Source organism: Apis cerana, linkage group LG6 (genome assembly GCF_029169275.1).
Source record: "Apis cerana isolate GH-2021 linkage group LG6, AcerK_1.0, whole genome shotgun sequence".
NCBI lineage: Eukaryota > Metazoa > Arthropoda > Insecta > Hymenoptera > Apidae > Apis > Apis cerana.
In genome coordinates this window covers 4,323,848-4,346,126 of record NC_083857.1, presented here as the reverse complement: position 1 = coordinate 4,346,126, position 22,279 = coordinate 4,323,848, and the positions used below count along the sequence as shown (strand labels likewise).

Sequence of the window (22,279 nt, the reverse complement as noted above, 5' to 3'; positions counted from 1 at the left end):
CGTTAAGAGTTTTACGACATTAATTCAATTTGTTTGAAAATTGGAGAAGATCAGATAACTATTCATGCGTATAAATTCACGCGATAAAAAATTTTATTACAATACGCTATTTATTTTTGAGAACGTTGCTTCGAAGATTTCTCTGAACACGCGATACGAATATGGAAAAGTCTTGGATAAATGAAAATCATCTTTTCTATCGACTATTAAATAATAATAATAATAATAATTCAATACATTCCTAATAAATTTTAGTTACGTAATGTATGAAAATCATTCGCGTTTCTTTTAATTCATAATTTATATTTTTATAGGAGATTTCAAATTCTTGCACATAAACTTTATATCACAATAGATAGAATTAGATAACACTAGGTATTAATAATTCTAAAGCGAACAGGGTAATATCTAGCAGCGAATCTATTATAAATTAGGAACATAACTGCAACATTAACTGCATTATCATCGTATTTCTGGAAGCCATTTTCCCCTCGGTTGAAACAAGCTAATTAAAGGTTACAGTGTTAAATAACAACGGATAAGCATTACTCATTTCAGCGTGAATATTTGCCGAAAAACAATACGTAATATTGCAAACGTGTTGTGTACACGGCATTTACAAATTAATTTTAGCAAATGCGATAATAAACATCGAACGATTGTTAATAGAAACATTTCATCCTCTCCTGTTAAATGATCGAATTACGCGTTTTTTAAATTTTCCCGCGTTAATTATCGTTCTCACGAAGGATGCATAAATCAATTTTCGTGGAGGAGGAAAAATAAGAAAAAGAAAAAGAAAGAATTCCCTTGAGTGCTTCTCGAAGAAAGATTTAATGTGGAGTTACGGTTCGAGATAATTTCTTCTTCTTTTTTTTTTTTTCATGAAAACGTCGCATGAAGTAATGACCGGTGTATAAAGTGCAGAACAGTGTAACAACGACAAAAATCGGCCTAGGGATTCGCTAGAGAGCACCGAGCTATTAATCACCGTGACAGGTGATGGTTAACCGCGCAATGTCCAATAAAAATCCGCTGACCACGGATTCTTTTTTCATCTCGCAGCCTGGATGCAAATTCGCAACGTTTAATTGCGTGAAAGTAATGATCGTTTACGGGAATATTTTTCGTATCGTGATTAATAAAGTTTGCATCGATATTTTTTATCTTTTTGCTGGAAGATGAGAATATAGGAATATGGGTTCGTGATTGAAATAGATATAGAGTTGCATGATATAATAAGTATTTTGGAATTGTATGATAGATCTAGTCGATTGTTATCGATCGTTTTAATTAATTAGTTTTCTTATTATATTAGTATTCATAGTTTGAATATTTTTGTTACACATTTGTAATATCAATGTTAAAAATTTTTGGATATATATTATTCAATTTTTATTAAATTTAATTTGTTAATATACAATACACAATGTTTCGAAAGATTGTATTCATTTTTTAAAAATTCAATTTTTAAAAAACTAATTGCTACTTTGTTTGTTACAAATTTAAATAATACGTATTTATTATTTTATTTATCAAAATTTAGTTGTAAAATATAGCAATTAGACAAACTAAACATATGTAATAGATCTCTTCAAGATATTCAAGCAAGTATTTCCTCTAATTAATTAGAGATTTGAGCTAATTACGCTTGGTATCGTATAATTATCAAAATCAAGGCTTCCGAGTATAAACTATATATTTTGTATTCGACATTTTTTCCAGTAAATGCAATTAGATTCATTATAGATTCAATAAATGTGTCATTATCAGTATATCATTCGGTTCAAGCAAAGCTAACTGCAGTGAAACGTCAAGATATATTATTCAAAAGGATATAACTTGGTTCAAAATAAAATTTTTTCTTATATAGATTATAACAATACAAGATTATACATCAAACAGAAATAAATTAATAATATAATAATTATAAAATTCATTAAATTTAAAAAGAAAATAATTTAAATTAATTTAATTTATCTTCTTGGAACTGAATTGTCTGGAATTCCAGGAATTTTAATAGAATGTAAATTAGATTACAAGAAACTAAACATAATTTAGAAAAAAAGAAAAAAAGCACATCGAATGTACATCACCAAATCCCCCAATCACATGAAGATCCAAAAGATCCAATTTCTTTTTTTTTTCTATCATTATAAAGAAACCATTACAACCCAACAAAGCCTTCATTTTTCTCGATTCTTACTACACAATCGCAAGAAAGTCGCTGAAGGTCGTCTATTCAAGAATATCCTATTCGTGATGTAATTGGAAAAGCGATTACGCTTAGCCGACCTCGCCAAAATTACCAATTTGATCGAGCAATTAACATGCTCGAAACATTTCCACGAGAGGGACAGTATTTTTGCGGTTTTCTGCTCGTAATTATCCGCGAACCGTCGCTCTTCGTCGCCTTCGTCGTCGTGAAAACGGCTGAAAGGCGTTCTCGACGCTGGAGGCGGTCGGTCGGCCCCCGGTTAAATCATAATATTACCCAGGAAAATTGAATCGTACGGCACGCGGCGAGATTTCCCGCTAAAATCACCGTGAAAATGGTGGTCTTCGACGAAAACGTGTCGCCCTTTTCTGGCGCGAGAAAAAAGAGATGGCGCTAGGCGATCGATGAAGGGCGAAAGAAATATCTTATTTTGTCAATTTCGAGGAAAAAACAGGGAGGGGTGGTTGAAATTCGACGAGGAGAAAATGTAATAAATGATCGGTTGTTACGATGTCATCCGTCGAAGCGTGTGATTTCTATGAGATCGAGATCGAGGCGGCATATGGTATCTCTCCTCCTTCTGTTGAGATGAATTTTTATGGATATTACAAATATTTTGGATAATAGGATATTTTGGATAATATTTTGGATAATGTACGTAATAGGGTATTTGGCGTATTGATCGTTTTCCACGTCTGATATATAATTTTTTGGCGTGATGAATTGTAAGCTTGGAGAAGATTAATTTCGAATGAAATAATTTTTCAAATTTGTAATGCTCGATTTGGTGTGATTTTTTTATATAAATGTTGTTAGAAAGATTAAGAAACGCTCGGTAAATAGAAGATAGTTTTGCTTTTTATTAAATGAAAATGAAATATGAAAGTCTGTGTAGTCATTTTTCATATCTGATTTATGGTAGATATGTTTTGTCATTTCATTTATTGCAGAATTACAAATCGGATATAAGAATTTATTTTAAAACATATCAAGTGAATTTCACGACTTAAAAAAATTAAATTTATAAATCAATTATTAGAAAATAAAAAAATTTTTATCGTCTTTTAAGTTTTACAATCTGATTTATATATTTTAAATTCAATCAGATATAAAATTATATTTTAAATGAATTTAAGACAATTAATATTCCAATTAGTTAATATTTCAATTTATAATCAATATATCTGAAATTTGGAATTCTATATTTATAATTTCACGTAATTTATAATAAAAATCTAATCTGTACAGTAAATCAATCTCAAATGAATAGCAAACATTAAAAATGAATTATTCTGAATTTAAATTGGAAATTACCAAAGCAATATGTATTTAATTGATATTGGTTATTAATCTTTATTAAATCCGTTCTAATTGAGAATATTTCGATTATTTAAATACATCTAGATATAATCGATATTTCAATTTCATATCTTCCAATTATTGATTCTCGTAGATTTTCGTAAGAATTATTTCATTATCAATAATCACTCACTTCATTATCTTTCATTCTCATTTCACATTATTCAATTACAAAACATTTGAAACTGAGGATCTTCCTTGTTGCAATATACTTTATATGTACGTTGGTATTCTTACAACACAAAGACAGTTAATTAAAACGACGAAATGTTTCACAAACGAACGTGATCTCGTAATTCATTAAACGAAATTCGGTTAAACATATTCTAGTTTCTTTTTGAAACGCGACACGCACAATGGCCGCCTTTCCTCGTTATTTTTTAATGAGCAAAGATTTGTTGAAAAATAGGTCTATTTCTCAATATATTCCATTCTGATGATTGATAAAAAGTTGCAATGGAAATTTTATCGCGACCCCTTGTTATTTCAGCCGACAGCGTGACTATGTTGCCTGTAGTACTGTGCCATATTGTACATTGCCTTTGTATGTATGCGTTTGTACAAGTGTAACTGATCCTAAAGAAGTGTAATCGTGATTGTTCTCGTATCTTGAATGTGTTGTTACATCGTCTTCATCGTGAAATTTAAATCTATTTTGTATCAAATGTTTAAATCAAGCTTTTGTACTACGATTTTTCCTCGCATCAAAGCAGCCATCTTGAATCTTTATAATTTTATGTTAAGAATAGGATATGGAAATTTATCATTTTTCGTTGTATTTACTTAAAAAACGCTTTCAAAGTTTCATTTTATTCAAATTGTTATTTCAAAAATGGAGTTTTTTATTATTTAATATTATATATTTACTTTAAAGAATAAAATTTTTAAATAAGTTTAGAAATTAATTTCTAAATAGTAGATATCAATTCTATGATGGAAATTATAATTTTTCATTCAGAATAAAGCAAAGTAAAGTTAATCTTTTAAAAGTCATCATTCGATCACAAATCTTTTAATTTCATTATCGAATTAGCAGTAACGTTTCAAAAACCAAATGATTTATTTCGATCAATTTTTTTTCTCTCGAATGCAAATTATATCTTAATAAATATTTTAAAGAATATTAAGAAGAAACTCATTAATGTACAATAAGATTTGACAAGATTTTGATTTTTAAATTTGCACTTATTAAAAAAGATACTTTTATTTCCAGATAAGTGATTGAAAAATATTAAATTTTCTTAAAAATATCGTACGAATATTTTCTTTGTCAATTCTTTATTACAATATAACGATAGTTTACGCGTAAAGAATGTTAATTCGTTTTTAAATCACAACACGTTTTTAAAAAATTCTTTTTTTCTAAAACAAACGGTGATTAAATGGACGATAAAACGTGTGATTTCTTGGCACGTGCAGTTTGTTATTACGCTTGAAATCGGTCGTCAGACTACCTCTAATTACATGCGTTTGATGGAGGTGACGAGTAATTAAAAGTGATTAAACAGTTGTCTAGAATGTCGTCAACGTGATGAATGTACAAGTTTTTGTAAATTGTATTGCAGCATTTGTCGCCTAATGAAAAGAAACTTCTCGTATTTCGAATTCAATGTGATACAATGGTGTAATTTTAACAGGGAATTTCCAAGAATCTTCTTTTACCTTATCATTAGTACATTGAAACGTCTGCTTTTATTCTAATTTTTTATTTTATGGTAATGATCATTAATTCTGTGAGAATGATATCCTGATATGTTGTGAATGAGATTCAAATGTTGCATAGAAGAGCATGAAGAAAAAGAATGTCTGTTATAATTCGTTTGAAAAATTCATCTATTTTAATTAATTTTATATTTAATTTTTCATTATAAATCATAACGATTCGATTTTAATCCACTAACTTACAATAAGCTTTTAAAACAATATTAGCTCAGAATTATCAGAGAAGAACGTACGAAATAAATAATTCATCAAATTTCCTCGAACCGAGTAACCATTTTTAAAATCCTATACAAACAAATAAAATCACCCTTAACACGAAATAAAATTATTCAATAAAACCGAATTCCCTGTGCAGCGACAAAAGGAAAAGAAATAGTTCAATTATCGTATTATAATTCGATCCTTTAATTTCGTGGGTAAACCAGTCGATGCAACGATGGAAAATGAGTGCGGGAAACGCTAACTAACCGCAACCACGGTTTCGAGTTTGGCAAATCGAACGAGACGAAATTCACGGTTGTCTGGCCGTTTGCAGAATTCACCTGCGGGCCGTAGCCGTTCATTGAACCCTACGAAGGTGGTGGAGGAGAGATGATCGAAGGTCCAGAATAAGCGGGAGCGAGGAAAAAAGAGGACGCCGAAAGGGCGGTGGGAGGGTGCGGAAGCCTGTACCCTGCCGTTTTACATATTTTAACGGTGCTTCGTGTACTTTGGGCGAAACCTGCCGGGCCCTTTCGCTTATTCTCGATATTTCGTCGTTTCCTGACCGCATCTATATTTCAACGGGGCCACTGCCTGTCCATCCTTGGTGAGCAACCGAGGCTATGATTAACGCGGGATTATTAAAACGACGTGAAATTAATGGAACCTCGCTATTTGTTTTAATTGCTAATGCCGATAATATGATGAATCGACGTCGATGATTTATCGTGTAAGAAGTATTGGTAATTTGAATCTCTTAAAGGAAATTGAATTCTCCCGTTTATCAATAGAAATTTCTTTCCGTTTGAATATATATATATATATATATTTTTTTCATAATAAAATAAGTGTGAAGGAATTAATTAATATAAATCATCTTCTGTGTGCCAGAGAATATATTATTCTTTCTTTGTATGAGGATATAAAATGAAATATGACTTATGATTTATAAATTTAATATTTCAATTCGGATTTGTTTGAAATTAGTTTATTTAGAATCGGAAAGTTTTGTTTAGGATGAATTTTAGATTGCGGTTTTTGCAAGATTGTTTTAATTTATTCCAAAGTATATATTTTGTTTCTTTTGCAGATAATATTATCTTCGATAATGGAAGAATTTGTTTTCTACTTTGTAAAAAAATTCTCCCTAATATTTAAATTTCACTCTTGTCGCAAAAAAAGAAAAAAAAAAAAGAAAAAGTAATTTGTATCCAATTGAGAACGCACGTTTCTTCTTTCACACGTTTCAGATTCAATTTTCTACCATTCTGTTTTTTTTATACTTTCCATAATTACAGTACAAACATTTTTTCACGCAAAATTACACACAAATTTCTTCTATAGGCAATAAATTCGACGACCTTCTTCTTCCTCTTCTTAATTTTGTTCGTTGTGCAAAAACAATCGACCCACCCGTCATCGATCGACGAGCGGACAAAATGGCCTCGCGTAATGATTTGCTCGTTTTAATTTCGCCCTGGAGCGACGCCAGTTTCGCTTGTAAAATTTTCAATCCCGTTATTAGTAATTCGCTCGTTAATAATCACGTTCTCTGCGACCTCATTGACAAGGCCACGGGATTTCGCGTTTCGTTCGAAATTCGTGATCGTTTCCTCGAATCAAAGTCCAAATCGTATCTATTTCGAATCTTCCATCGTGTAAAAATTTTCTAATCAATCTTTAAAATAAAGACTCGTTTCATGCGATCACAAAAATCTTCATAAAGCTTACACCACTTAGAAATAGATATTTATTTAACTTTTTATTAGCAAAATGTCAATAAATTCGAGAAAGAAAAATCAAATCGTGAAGTTTTGAATGTATCTCTCTTTTTTTTTTAATGTATAGAGTGTTCAGAATTTAATGTTCTATTTTATTGCAAAAATTAGAAGAATGAATCTCAACAATAAATGATAATTAAAAAAAACGGCAGATATTCAAGTGGATGGATTAATCGATAATTCCAAAAATCAATTGCGTTGAATATGATGGGAGTTAATAAATATTATTATAATTATTACGATAAAGAGAAATTTCGATCGCTTAGAAAGTTAGAGGGATATTAGTGATTGTTGTTATAAAAAGCGTAAATTCCTCATTGAAAATTACGATAATGTAATTTTAATATCGTTATAATCGCCTAAATGAATTGTATAAGTGAAGGTTTCTATAGGTTTGCCGTTAATATCGGTAGTTATAAAAATTGTCGATCTCGAGCGGAGATTACTATAATCAGCGGCAATTAATGCAAGAACAGGAAAAGATTTCGTGCAGAAAACGCTTCCAATGCAAACTGTGGTTGGCACGCATCACGTGACACGTGGAATTGGATTTCGTATATCCTCAGCAACTATGATCTAATTTGTTCGACGATAAACTGAACTTTAATATTTTCTTGGTATTCTTTTTGAAATTCTCCTCAATTAACGTGATAAATTACAATTTTTTTCCTTCTTAATATAGTCTTGAAACTTTTTATTTTGCATTTATGGCATTAGATTATTAACTTTAAAAATATATGAATATCCAAAAAATTTTTAAAATTACGAAAAAGAAATATTATATGCATTAAACAGATTAAATTAAATATAACATGGAATATATTTAATTATTCGTCTAATTCTTTATCTACTTATCAATGAGAAACAAATATATATCATTTTTTAAAAAGAACATATTACCAGTAATTAAATGTTATTAATATTGACTATTTTTGAAGAGTGCCAGAAAGTTAATAGCCATGAACTATTATTATGAAATTTAAAATTAATTAGAAATCGTGTATTAAATTTCTCATTATACCAAAAAAACTATTTTCATAATTTTCCTTATTTTTCCTCTTAACGGCATCTCAGAAAAACTTGGAAAAATTGATCGATTGAACTAATTCAACTTTCATAATTCCTTCTCATTTCAAATAATCGATTCCTCCTTCGATATTTTAATTGTTCAACTTTTAAACACTCGAAGTTGAATCTATCTTTGAAATTAATACGTTCTTACGTATTCATTCGATTAATTAAAAACTTGCGTAGCATAATCATGGAGTTGGTAACTGGTCATTTACGCGTGCAACGAGCATGCTCAGGATCATGCCAAGCGTAACGACATCTCGCGATTTTGCGCGCGATTTTCCCGCCACTTGTGAAATCTTTCATCTTAGAAGCACTTATCTGAAAAGTATTTTTTTTTCTTTTCTTATTTTTTATTTATTTTTTTATATGTGTTCGATGTAGCCTCTCACGGAAATTATCCAATTAAAAATCACGTTCTTTTCTTGACGCGAGGTAAAATTTTAATAAAATCGTATACGATATTTTCATTGTTGTTTTATATTTGCGAAAATAAATTTTAACAAGTTTAGGAAGTTTTGTATACTTTATGAATGATAATTCTCTCGTTATAGTTTATCGCAAGTGGTATAACTGGATTGGAACAATATTTGTATCTATTTATTAACAAGAAAAATACAGATTACGAATACAGATTATTAAAATAGGGCACAAGAATCAAACGACAGTATCGATAATGTATGCATACTATTCTTGTAGCATAATTAATTACACACATATTCACGCTCATATTTTTTCCTCGTCAAAACAAAAGCTGTATTGATTTGCATACGAAAAATATTACTTAGCACCAATAACGAAAGGATTAACTATCACAATATAAAGAAATATCCATAAGTAATTATAGCTCGTTCAATGACTCACTTTGATTTCTCCTTTTAGCAATAGTGCATAATAGAGAAATAATAGCACGCTTTGCGTTATCATGAATCGAATACGTATCGTCAAAAATCTTTACTCAAGGCTATCTTCCAGAAACACATTTCATTATATCTCCTTAAACATTTTATTAAATATCAACAAGTAACAAAAACGAAAGATTAACGATACGATAATTGCAAAATAATAAACACGAAACGACTAATAATTAAACGAAAGAAAAAGATCTTCGATTTTGCCCACAATTACCTATCCAACAACATCGAATAAAATCACAAAGATGGCAAAGACCATAACGATTATCCCAGACCCATCTCCAAGGACGTTCTCGCTTTCTCGATTTTTGGTGTCGTAACCACGCATCTCGGCCACATCCTATCGTAAAGAGGCTCAATGATAGAGGGATCCCCACGAGGAGTTGCAACGTGTTGTTGTTACGAACCAGCGAGCTTGCTCAACGTTGCAAGGAGGAACAGAGAGAGGGATCATGCGAGTAGGATAAAAAGAGAGAGGCTTCTGCTTATATGGTCACTGATTACGAAGGGGCCAAGGGCCCCAGGGCCTTGGGACCGCTATTCTTAGAAGATGTTGGTCCTCCTACCTCTCTTTCTCGACCTCGTTGCTTCCTTATCTTTCTTCTTCTTCTTCTTCCTCTTCTTTTTCCTCTTCTTCTTATTCTTCTTCTTATACGTCTGGCCCCCTCTCGCTCGATTCCGACTCTTTCGTCTCGTGTACGGCCCCTACAGCGATTCCTAATTACCTGTGCCTCGCATACGTCCTTCTCTTTTTTTTTCGCTCTTCAACCCTGTCTCCTTCCAGGCCGTAGCAGCCGGCATGCATAATGCATTTAAAGATCGCGTGATAGCGACTGATTATGCGGTCGCGCGGGCCTCCTTTTCCGCGAAAGGAGTCGCGAATTTGGATCCGCAGACCGTGACTCGACCGTGGAATAAAGGCGTGGTCGTGCGAAATAAAGAAACAGGCATCAGACAGGCCATGATAGAACCGCATGAATGAAAACGATATTTTTGTTTCTTCTTCTTCTTCTTCTTTCGTGAACGAGAATGGTGGTGTAGACGTTTTCATTCGCAGATCCAGCTGTGGACCCACTTTGCAGCCTCGTTTGTCTTACGTTGAGCGGACCGTGAAAAATAAAATTCAATAAAGAGAATAATATGGAATAAGAATATAGAGGATGAATGGTATGGAAATTTAACGAGATAATGTATGCAAGAAAGTTAGGAATGATTCTGGGTGACTATCAATTATCAGTAGTAGATATTAAATGACGATTTAATTTCAATTGAGATACATTATTCTCAGTTTGATGGATGAAATGCTAATGAATCAACTTGTTTTGTTCGTGACATTTTCCTTGGGGGCTTGTAACTTTCATCTGTTTTTAGAATGACAGTACACATTAGGTTAAAAGTATGATTGATTGTAACTAAAGTCATCAAGTAATGGAAATATGGATACATTATGTTTAGGCTTTAAATTTTGTTTAAAAAAAATTGCTTGATATATGTGCAGACTGGGCAATCATAACATAATCATCCTTACTTTGATTATTTTCGTGGTTAGATTTGTCAGAATTTCTTCTTTATATAATATCCTTTATTATAACATCGAAGCAAATCGATCAATATTAAAAATAAATATGCTTTATATTTAACGAAACAATAGAGTATAAGTAATAGTCTTAATCATCTTTTATTTGTCTTTTAATATTCAATATGAAATCTACTGAAATCTGTCACCTGTCCATCTTCCTCTAGAATTTCGAATCAAATCGGAATCCAAAGAGCGTCCATTCTCAACGAATACTCCTCGATATTTCCATAAAGCAGAAATACCCGTTTCTGAATATGCAAATTGACACATTTGTCGAGAAACGTTCGAGATGTTCGCGTGTTAACTCGCGCCGGCACTTCTTCTTTCTCAATAGATATCCACTTCCCGTTATTTCGTCAGGTTTTAGCAAAAATTCGAAGGAATCTACACGGTCCACAACGCATTGTGTATCTATGTACATACCAATAACGTGTGACTTCCTATTGATAATTCGTGGAAAATTAGTGGAAAGATAGCCGGAGCTGATAAATTTTCAAGCCTGAAATCCTTGGACGAAGAGCAAGCCGTGCTTGTGTCCTTGCGAATTTGCGAAATTGCGTGGAATCGCGAGTATGGAAATTAGCTCAATTGCACGACCGGCTCGAGTTTCATAAAAATCCGGCAAGGTTCGCGGTTTGCGTTTTCCTGTTCCTTTTGCACGCCAATTTCCATTCCACGTCTTTTTCTCCTCGCTTTTTGTCACTCTACGATGCATTCCATTCACGATTTTATTTAATCGAGAGCGAACGAGATAGAAAATACGTATTATTTACATGTGGCGGATCAGGAATAATGAAATATTTTGAAAGAAAGTTATATATTTTAATATAAAAAAAGTTATTTTGATTATTATTATTCGATTGAAATTATTAATAAAATTATTCTTAGTAAAATTCGTACAGGAAGACATTTTTATAGATATCTAGAATTATTTTGCGTAATCATCATAATCTTCTTTAACTCCTTGAATTGTATTTAAATCAAAAAAAAAAAAAAGAAAATCTTAACTTCTTGCTCAATTCACCCTGTTAAAATAACCCTGTGCCGATTGTAATCGCCATTACATCACTGCCTCCAAACATATCCACGCCTCGCAATTGTTCAACGCAAACAGTCTGCTACCACTTACCCTGAACATAATGGAATGGTCAACGCGTTGGGGACGAAATTATTCGCCCATTGACATCGATACCAGCCAATTATCAACATTCATGCTGTTCGATAGAGCGTGCATCCGAGTGTACGCCCGAAACCAGCGTGCAATCACTGTACCAAGGGGATGAGGATCCGGGGAGGGGGTTGAAATTGCTATCGACAATATTCCTTTTCTTACTCCACGACGATAAATAAACAATAATAAATCAACCACGATGTTAACGTAAAGCAAGAAATCATCATATCTCAGTAAACGATCGAGTTTTCAAGCTATTTTTACTACATGAGAGATGATATGCTTTATGCGCCTCATAAATCTTGAATCTTACTTTCCCCTTGAACTTTTCATTCCCCATGAACCGCTCTTCTTCTACTCCCCATTTCTTTTACGCGATTTTATTCTTATTTTTTTTCTTTTATATATATATATATATATATATATATTTCCCTCTTGTTCGTTCTCATGTGAATTTTTAGCAAGCTGGAAAATCTCGACAGGCGAGCGACCTGCCTCTGGAAATTGAATTTAGTGCGCCGCTGGTGAAATGGAATTCAATTATTAGTAATACGGCCGGGCCACGATTGAAAAAGAATGATAGAGTCCCCGAAAGAGCGGGAAATGACGAGAGGGATGGGAGGGTGGATAATAGGGATGGAACGGTGAATGCGAACCGACGAAAATTCGTCGTGTAAAATTAATCGCGGACTTAATTACTGGTTTTCCTCTAATTAACCCCGATAAATGATTTCAACCGAGAGGAAAGACCTCCCCATTCAGTCCCATTCTTTCACGATATCATTCGGATCTTTTTTTTTTCCTTCTTGCTCTTCTTCTTTTCTCGCATCAACTCTCTTTTCTTTTCGTTTTTGCATTTTCATTGTGATTCCATCTGATATATTCGTAGCAGTTGTAGCATCGAATCTTTTTTTTTTAATTTAATATTTGTTGTGTTATATTTGAAGAGTCTTATTAGATAATTATTTTATAAATCTTTTTTGTATAATTGAAGGAATATCTCGGAATTATGCTAATGTCGAAATTTAATATGAATAGTTATCTGCCATAATGCTTATGAAACTTCGCCAACTGCATCGACTTTAGAAGTATTTGAGAATTAATTACCTCGAGGATAATTCTTGAATGCTCTAAATACCTTGATATTGTACTCAGTGACGATCAATCTCGTTATAATTTTCAAAATGGATTAAAATTAATTAAACTATCACGAGTTAAATAGGTGTAATTTAACTCAATTAATATTTTTCTTTTTCTCTTTGATGTATACGTGATGTACAAGAATCAATGAACTTTTTTGAAATATAATTCGATATTATTAAAAAAAAGAAAAAATGGAAAAATTTGTACGATTCTGATTCGATGATCAGGAATCATATATATATATCTTTTTATTCCGTTTCGTTCGATTTTACAAAGAAGAAAATAGAGAGGATTTGGAAAATGAGAATACAAAGAGGGGGAGAGAAACACGTTCATCCCAGAAATGATTTAATCGGACGTGAAGAGAAGTTGATAATTAACGAGTCCCTACGGCGCGTCGACAATGCTTAACGTTGGAAACAAAAGCTCTCCCGGTGTACCTAGCTGTTCCTGATCTTCCTACGCTAAACGAACTTCCGGGTGGCTTGTTCGCTTTTGCGCGCGCCTTCAGCGCGAACCATCGACCACTTTGGAGGCACCGTTACAGCGTAAGCGGCTGTAGACAATTTCCTTATCGACTTCATAAAAAAAGAATCGCATTCATTATAAAGGAAAATAAAAATTTGTAACGGAAGAATAATATTTCTGTATATTATTTGTGCGAAATGGAAAAATGTTTGAAATTGAAAAAGAATATAGAAGTAGAAAATAAATATTAATCAATGATAAATATAATATGATACAATGACTGTTACTTTTTACCGTTGCTCTAGCAAAGATGTGTTTTGAGAAAAGAAAAAATTCCATTTCATAAAGAATTTGTATTTTCAAGATTCTTTTTTAAACGAATTATTTATTCCAACGATTTAAGCTAATGAAAAACAAGTATATAGACAGTAACTGAGACACTTTGTTTATCTCAGTATTTCAACTTTTCCTTCTCCCCCCAAATTTTAAATCTCTCAAATAAGAATGAATTTCTCACTCGACCCACGATTATTTTAATAACACCATTAAACAGTCCCCTTGTGCGATTCACGACACAAATCTCCCACAATATCATCTCCATAAACGAAACGAAAAAAGAAAGAAAGAGGCACAACCGTTCGCTGAATAAGGAGACCGACTGACCGACTCCCGCCCCAACAATACGTCCCTAACGCGAGGTATTATTATAATAAATGGTTGCGTGTTACTTGTCTGTTTCAGAAAAATTGCTGAACAGCGAGGGCCGCGAGCTGCGACGAGCTCTCTTCTCCCTCAAGCAGATCTTTCAGGTGGGTATACAATCCGCGATACCTGCGGGACCTCGATGGAAAGGAAGGGAGACAGAGTTTCGAAACAACGGTGGAGAGGAAGCGAGAGAGCGATAGGAAGGGCATGGCAAACAGTCGTTCAGAGTGGAAGGAGGAGAGAGAGAGAAGAGACAGTGGGGTGGAAAAAGATGAAACTAGAGGAAGAGAGAGAAAGAGAGGGGCAGACATAGGCTATTTTTACGAGAAGCTACTCGCTCGACGAGTAAATATTTGCATGGTGGTTTGAGCGAGTGCATTCTCTCCTTCCTTCTCTTTTCCTCCCCCTCGTGACCTCATCTCTTCCGCTCCCTTTCTATCCTTCCTATCTCGACAACTCGGTGCCCTTTGTCTCGCAAATTCGTTATTCCTTGGCATGGAACACGCACACGCCGCATTCCAAGATACTTTTTCTTTTTCTTTTTTTTTTTTTTTCCCAATCCACCCTCGAACATTCACGTCTTTAACCGTTAAAACCGTGCAAACATGTTTTTTTGAAGGGAAAGATTTTTTTCCTTTTCTTCTTCTTCTTCTTTTTCTTCTTATTGTGGAGCGAAAAATATTTTTAAGTAGAGTAGATTCGATGCTTCGTGTTTATGTTGATTCGTTGGAATTTAGATCGTGTACGGTATTTTTGTTTTAATACGATATTGATAGTATGTGGTTTAAGCGTTTAATTAGAGGGAATTTCGTATGGATGATTTATCGAGATTTCATTTATCGTCTATGAAACGATCCATGAGTAAGTAATAACCCAGGATAAATTATGATTCGATTTGTTTGGAAAATAAAATGAAAGAGAACGAATTTTTTTGTTTAATTACTATAGGTATGAATGAATTTTTTCCTTTAAAGGAAATTGAATTTTTATGTACACAGGAATAATAGTATAATAGCGGAGAGAATGATTTTATATGGAAAAAAAGAAAACAAGTCGAAAATATGGAATAAAATTTTTTCCAGAGATTCATTTTCATTTAAAATTATATACCTTGCATTCGGAACAGAATCATAAATGATTTATTATGAAGGCAATAATAATTAGATTAATTAAACGAATCAAATTTTATGTAATTAAATTTTAATAAAATCAATCAAATTTATTAATTAAATATTCTATTATATCGATTAAAATTTTATATAAACACTTTTTGTTTACATTATTTACATTAATAAATTTGAATTTGTTATATTTAAAATATTTCTAACTTATTAAAGGATTCTCTAAAAAAGTATCTACGATCTAAATATTATTAGATCGTTGAATTTCATACGTAAGAAAAGAAATTTGGGACGTTAAATCGATTGTAATGGAAGAGTTGGCTATTATACTTTGCGAAACAAATTGAATCCTGAATTCGTTCATTTTTGAACGTGGATTGTTTCAACTTTCACGACTTCTTCCGTTTCCGGAACAAGGAGGGCAAACTGGACCCTGGCTGAGCGTGTTTATTCGAGTCGTACTTTTCTTAACTCTGTCCGCCGTAATTAAATCTCGTAATTAGCCGAGCGGGAAAGGAATTTTTCTTCGTGGCTGCAAGTTAGAAGGTTGTTCGTTAAAAGAAATTCCATTACACCGGAAGCTATCATTCTTCCCTCGTAAATGATGGATGAGTTTATTGTTAAATTATATTAGAATCGTGATGAATGGTGCGGATGTCAAACGTAGTGGATAAAATGTTATTAAGCGTATTATTGTGATTGTTTTATCGATTTATACGTGGCTTAATGTTGTTAAGCTTCCATGTTGTTTAGTTTTTTTTTTTATATACTTTTTGTTATCTTTTTTTACAGCTTTATGATACAATATAACAGGATAATAATAAAAATCTTTTATTGATATCGCGAATATTCGTGATATAATGTTATTAATTAACAAACTAGTCACCCGTTTCATTTGTGTCAATAATATTATGCTTTATTGATATTAATTTCATCGAAATATTATAACGATAATGGCGATCAGTAATGTTACGTACATGTTAAACTTTAAATTTATCATTGAAATTATCGGGAAGAATGTTATATTATCGTTGAGTGACAAATATGTTAATGATCGAAAATAAATCGTGTTGTAAACTGTCGACTCTATAATAATCTATAATATTAGTTCGTTTAATTGCCAATTCATTATATTTACCGTGAAAAAACGTACATAATATTTATACTAAATAGCACAATTAACTATACAATATAATCTGTCCAATCTATTCAAAACTAGGAAATCTTGTAAATGGAAAAAATATTTTTAAAAAATCTTATTTTTCCGCTCTTCCTTTTAAATGCAAAATGAAACACACACGATTCTTCGTCAAAATTCACATATTTCTACGAATCTCCTGCGAATAAAAACGCATCCTTTGAATAAAAAGATTTCACTAAAAATTTCTTCCCTAAAAATTTCGCAAAATAAATCGAGGGCAACGCTCTGCTTCTCTTTTAGATTTCGCGAAACAAAGGCAAACGTTTAATTAGACAATAGAATTGCCACATCGTAAAGATAAATCGTCACAGTGGATGGTTCCTCGAACTCTTCCTCCGAGCAATATCTTATCGTTTCAATTATCAGCCCGACCAGCTGACGAAATTAATTACAATTCTCCACCGAGATAGGCTCTCTTCGAACGAGATCTCCACGGATTTATCCGTTGAAATCGCCGCGGCAACCTTCAATTTCGTTTCTTAATCTCGGCTAATCGTCTGTCCGATGGACGCGAACTTCCATCGGTCGAAGTCTGAAACGTGGTAAAGAAAAGATCCGAGATGATCTGCGAGGCAAACGTTGACCGAGTTTAATCAAACTTGATGATTGATTTACCATTATATTCGCGACTTGCCGCCTCCAGCGACATAATTGACTCCATTTTATGTATTTTATTCTGACTTTATAGTGGACAAATTGTATTTAATACTCATTCCATTATTGATGAATTTGATTTCTTTTTTTTTTTTGCTGAATTTTTGAAGCTATGATAGTAAAGTTTAGATAATCGTGGAATTATAGAGGAGTATGATAATGATTAATACGAATATATTTATTTTTCATATTTGTGATATATTTCTATCAATTAAATATAAATTTCTATCAAATATTGATTCAATATCGAAAATATTAGTTATTTAAATTAATATTGAAGATAAATAATAAGTGATTTTGAGGCAAACGTGTTCTTTTCCATTTATTTATGCACTTATTATTATTATTATTATTATTTTATTCCTTTCTTGTAACGAAAGTAATGAAAGTAGTTTAAATTTTAATCTTCTAAATAAATAATTCTTTCATATGTATGTATTTTTCATTAATTAAACTAAATAAAGTTACCGTGTTTATAAAACTATCTTTTTAAAGTATACAGGAAAAGAAACACGAGTTAATTAGACGTTGAATTTAATTAAGAGAAGAAGAACAAGTAGCCCTCTATTTTTCCATCAAGACGTTATAAAGTGATACTATCGTACATTTTATTAAAAAAAATGTTTAATATATTCAACTATTTCTCGTTTATTATGTATTTTTAATAAATATGGAATCACGAGATACAAATATGAGATATTATATAATAAAAATTAATTTAAAAATTCCGCGTTTATTAATTAAAAATTCGTTTCGAAAACTCGTTTCGAGACGTAAGCATCAATGATGCGGCAATAATCGATTCAAAACACATTTACGCGTGTAAATAAAATCATTGAAACTCGAGTCAAAGTCATCGATTTTATTTTTTATCTAAATACGATCATATTATTCTCCATTCCATTCCGTGAGACCATCTTAGAATTTTCCAAAAAATAGCATAAATTCAGAGGCGCCAAATCGATCGATTAGGAGTTTCGTTTCATATTGAATAAATTGGTTACACACTTATATACTTACCATAAACTTTGATTTTGTAGGAGGACAAGGACCTGGTGCACGAGTTCGTGCAAAATGATGGGCTTGCTTGCCTCATCAAGGTTGGAAGCGAGGCTGACCAGAATTACCAAAATTATATACTACGAGGTGAGTATCCTGACAATTTGTCGATAAACCTGCAACGTGTTTTTCCGCACAATGTAGCTTAGGCTTCTAATAGCGTATGGAGGTTGTTTCGAGTGTATCATCCAACCTATATTTTTCGACTCGACCACAATCATAAATATTTACGAGGCAAAAAAGGGATTTTTATTTAGAAATTGTTCGAAGCTCATCTCCTCTTATGATTATTCTATTAAGATGTACTCTTTCTTTTTTTTTCTTCTTGAAAAATTAGAGATACCGATAAGAGAATTTTGTATTGTATATATCTCATAAATATTATTTGATATTTATTAGCTATAAATTTAGTTACTTTACTATTTTAGTATAGATATTAACAAGCTAAGATTATTAGAAATTTTTTGCAAATAAAATGAATTAATATATATTGGCTATTTGAATGATTTCTTTGTAAGGCGTTTTTTTCTCTCTCTTTTTTTTATTTTTTTTTTACTGTTTTTACCGTCTCCTTAGAAATCTTTCTTCCGTTTATAGATATACTATCTCCATAGAAACGTGAATTAACAATTTAGAATTATTGTATTTAGAATTATCTGTAAATAATTTTCCATATATATATATAGCTAAATGTTATTCAAACTTTTTCTGAAAGGTAGAAAAAAACTTGACAAATTCCAAGGTGTAATGATTTAAATCGTAGAAGAGAATAACTCGACAAATCGAATTCTAAATCTCTCCTCGTATAATTTACTAAATTTTTCTCTATAGCTTTTTACATGTTATAATAGGTATTCTTACAAATTTTAAACGGTCAAAATTTCCATTTTCTACGCAGCTACTAAATCTCAACGACACCATTTAATTTCCATTGAAACGATCATTCTTGCGAGTCATAATAACAAGTGTTCTCACTAAATACGAAAGCTCTCGTAAAGCAGTGATAAGATAATACCTAAGTAACGCAACTAACCTAACGAGCTGACATCAACGGATCCGCAAAACCGACGACGAGCGACAACGTCGTCTCCTTTTATCATCTCCACCTTTGAGCCTCTTGTCCGAGGACGCATGTTTTCGCGTAATATGCGTCTGATATATTCTTAGCTCGAGGTTAAACACGAATATAATTTTCTCGATGGATCGAATATTTTATTGTATTCGATTCTATATTAATATTATAATACGATACTATTTGATAGTCAATATACGAAAAAAATTATCATAAAAAAATAGAATTATTAATTGTAATGCAGTGAAATTAAAGAAGAAAATGTAACTAAAATTACACGTGATTCTATTCATAATGATATCGTGTAAAAAAAATTGTAACAATTCTCTGTTATATTTCTAAGAACAACTCGTTAAAAGTATTAATTAGAGATATAATAATCTCAATTCTTAGCTTCAGTGTGATCGAAACACTTTGTACGATAATACCTCGCATCAGAAATCGATCACGAGATTGATCGATTTACAAAGTAGAATCTAAACAGAGAATTTTGCCTCGATGCGTAAGGAGATTAAACAAATGATAAGAACATTCTAAACACGTTCAAATCACAAAACATTACTCCATTTCCTCCTGAAGATTACCAACATAACACAAGGCTTCGTCTCATTCATCCCACGATTTCGTCTTCATTTATGTGTTGATCTCTTACGCTCTTCCTCTCGTCTTAAATTATCCAACTCCTCTCGAGATTCAGGTCTCATCGTAACCAAAAATAAATAATATTTCGGTAGATAGGCGTCGATCTGTCCGACAATATGGAACGAGGAATTACGCCGTTACCCTATCCTGTTTACAAAAAGTATCTGCACGCGGGTTCGCCTGCGAAACCGCGACGCGTAGCAGATTATGAATGCACCCTTTGATCATGTTTCGAGTGCTCGTTGCGGCGCAGGTCGGCTCGAGTGCTTCGTAAACCTCCACGTCGGACGAACAACGTCGCGGGAAGGCCAATTCCGCGTCAGCTCGCTGCTCGGCCCACTTGTGCCCTCCTCGCTCTTTTCCCGGTTTCGATAACGAACTGGAGCCACCTCTCGTCTTCGATCTCCGCCAGGACTTGTCGAGTGCATTTTATACCGAACGAGTCCTCTGAGAGTCTTCGAGAGATCTTCGAAGCGAAACTGAAACTTGCGCTACTAGCAGGAGATACTGCTCGCGCGGGAATGATACTTTTTCTCGGTAAGCTGTTTATTTCTCTCTCTTCTCTTGGGGGAGAGAGAACTGTAGCCACTGATGATAGTGATGAAATTGAGAGAAAGGAGGAGGGACGAGGGAGAAGAGAAAGAGGGAGAGATTCGATTATGGAAAAGAAGGAAGGAATGGTAACCGAGTTTTTTTTACTGTTAGGCCTCGATGATTGGACACGAAAGGGCATGTATTAAGAGTAATAGCTGTGGTATTATTTGTATTTCTGGTCCTGAAAATTCTTCTTTAATTTGTTCGTTTATTCACGCTTTATTGCGAGGGATAATCTGGTTTTCGTTTATTACATTTCATTCTTTCATCGCTGTTATAGATTCTTATGATTGAAATTAAACGAACGTTGTTTTTATCGTCTCTCTTTCCGATCACAGTCTTTCTTCCTTTTAAATTTAATCGAGATCCGATTGTTTTCAAGAAGAGGGAAGACAGCGAGGAAAGATGCACAGAAAGGGGGAAATGGTGGTAATCGTTCAACCGAGTCAATTAAGATTAAGCGAGTGATGAGCAACCAGAACCCTTTGGATAAGTAGCAAATAAACGTAATTCGTAAAACAATTCGGCAGTTAAGTTTATCACGCTTTGAAACGAGGCCTTGTTTTGCCGTGTTGGCGACGTTGAAAGATGCGAGTCGGTGAGGCAATGTTAAATGTCTAATTTAAAGGATAAGGGCTCATTGCGTGTTCCTTATCTCCAAGTAAACAGGAAATTTATTAGGAGCAATCTGGAACGAACATCCAATCTTCAAATTCAAGTTTGCTCGTTGAACGCGAATGCTATACCGACATTTTAACATGTCGGTCTACAACATTTTACCACGTTATTGGCTCGTTAAAAGCTGTGACAGTTTCGGTTTACCGGTATCTAATAGTAACTTTGATAAGACGTATATTCGATTCCAGTGAAATGCATAGTCACTCTTTCTCATACGTTGAGTTCCGTGTTATCGAATCTTGAAAATTCGAATTAATATCGTTCAAGTTTTTCAGTAGAATCATTTGAAGAAGCTAAATTTATAAATAATTATAGTTTTAAAAAAATTCGTGATTTTATTATCTAATAATAAGTATTATTAGTGAATTATAGGTTATGCAATTAAAATTTGTTTAAATATTCGATCAAAATATAGAAAATATTTAATATGAATATGAAATGTGCTAAATTATGTAAAATATATGCATACGAATAATTTTCTCTTCTGTGTAAAATATTAATATGGAACAACAAATAAAACAAATCACTTTTTGTGTATTTATTATATTTTGTTCTATATAAATTTCAATTAAATTTAATTTAAATCTGCATATATTTTAAACCCATTAATTAAATTAAACCCGTAATAAACCCATTAACATCACGTCATAAACTAAATCTTGATTTTTGATGTAAAAAAAACGTCAAAAGAAAGTACAAATTTTATCACGAAAATCCAGTCAGAAGGTAAAGGAAACCATCCCATTGAAATTGCTTTTTGTTTTATCCCGATATCTCAATCGGTTGCCGAGATATAAAGATTTAAAGTTTCCATAGCGCTTAAGACAGCGCGAAAGTTATGAATGGACTCGCGGCCCAGTGACCTAAATTTTTTCCTGGAAATGCGTACGCTAGCAATTTCTAGGAATTACGTCTGTCGCTTGTCT

The 22,279-nt window shown here is 32.5% G+C and overlaps 1 protein-coding gene across 6 annotated transcripts in view; it reads left to right on the top strand.

Moving 5' to 3' along the window:
• The window catches only part of LOC107993995 (FH1/FH2 domain-containing protein 3), a 232,713-nt gene that overhangs the window by 136,632 nt on the left and 73,802 nt on the right, over positions 1–22,279 (top strand). For all 6 annotated transcript variants that reach the window (XM_062076040.1, XM_062076036.1, XM_062076038.1 and 3 more), the window contains 2 exons: positions 14,369–14,436; positions 18,349–18,454. In XM_062076040.1, coding sequence (XP_061932024.1) covers positions 14,369–14,436; positions 18,349–18,454 — 174 coding nt within the window. The remainder of the gene's footprint in view (positions 1–14,368; positions 14,437–18,348; positions 18,455–22,279) is intronic.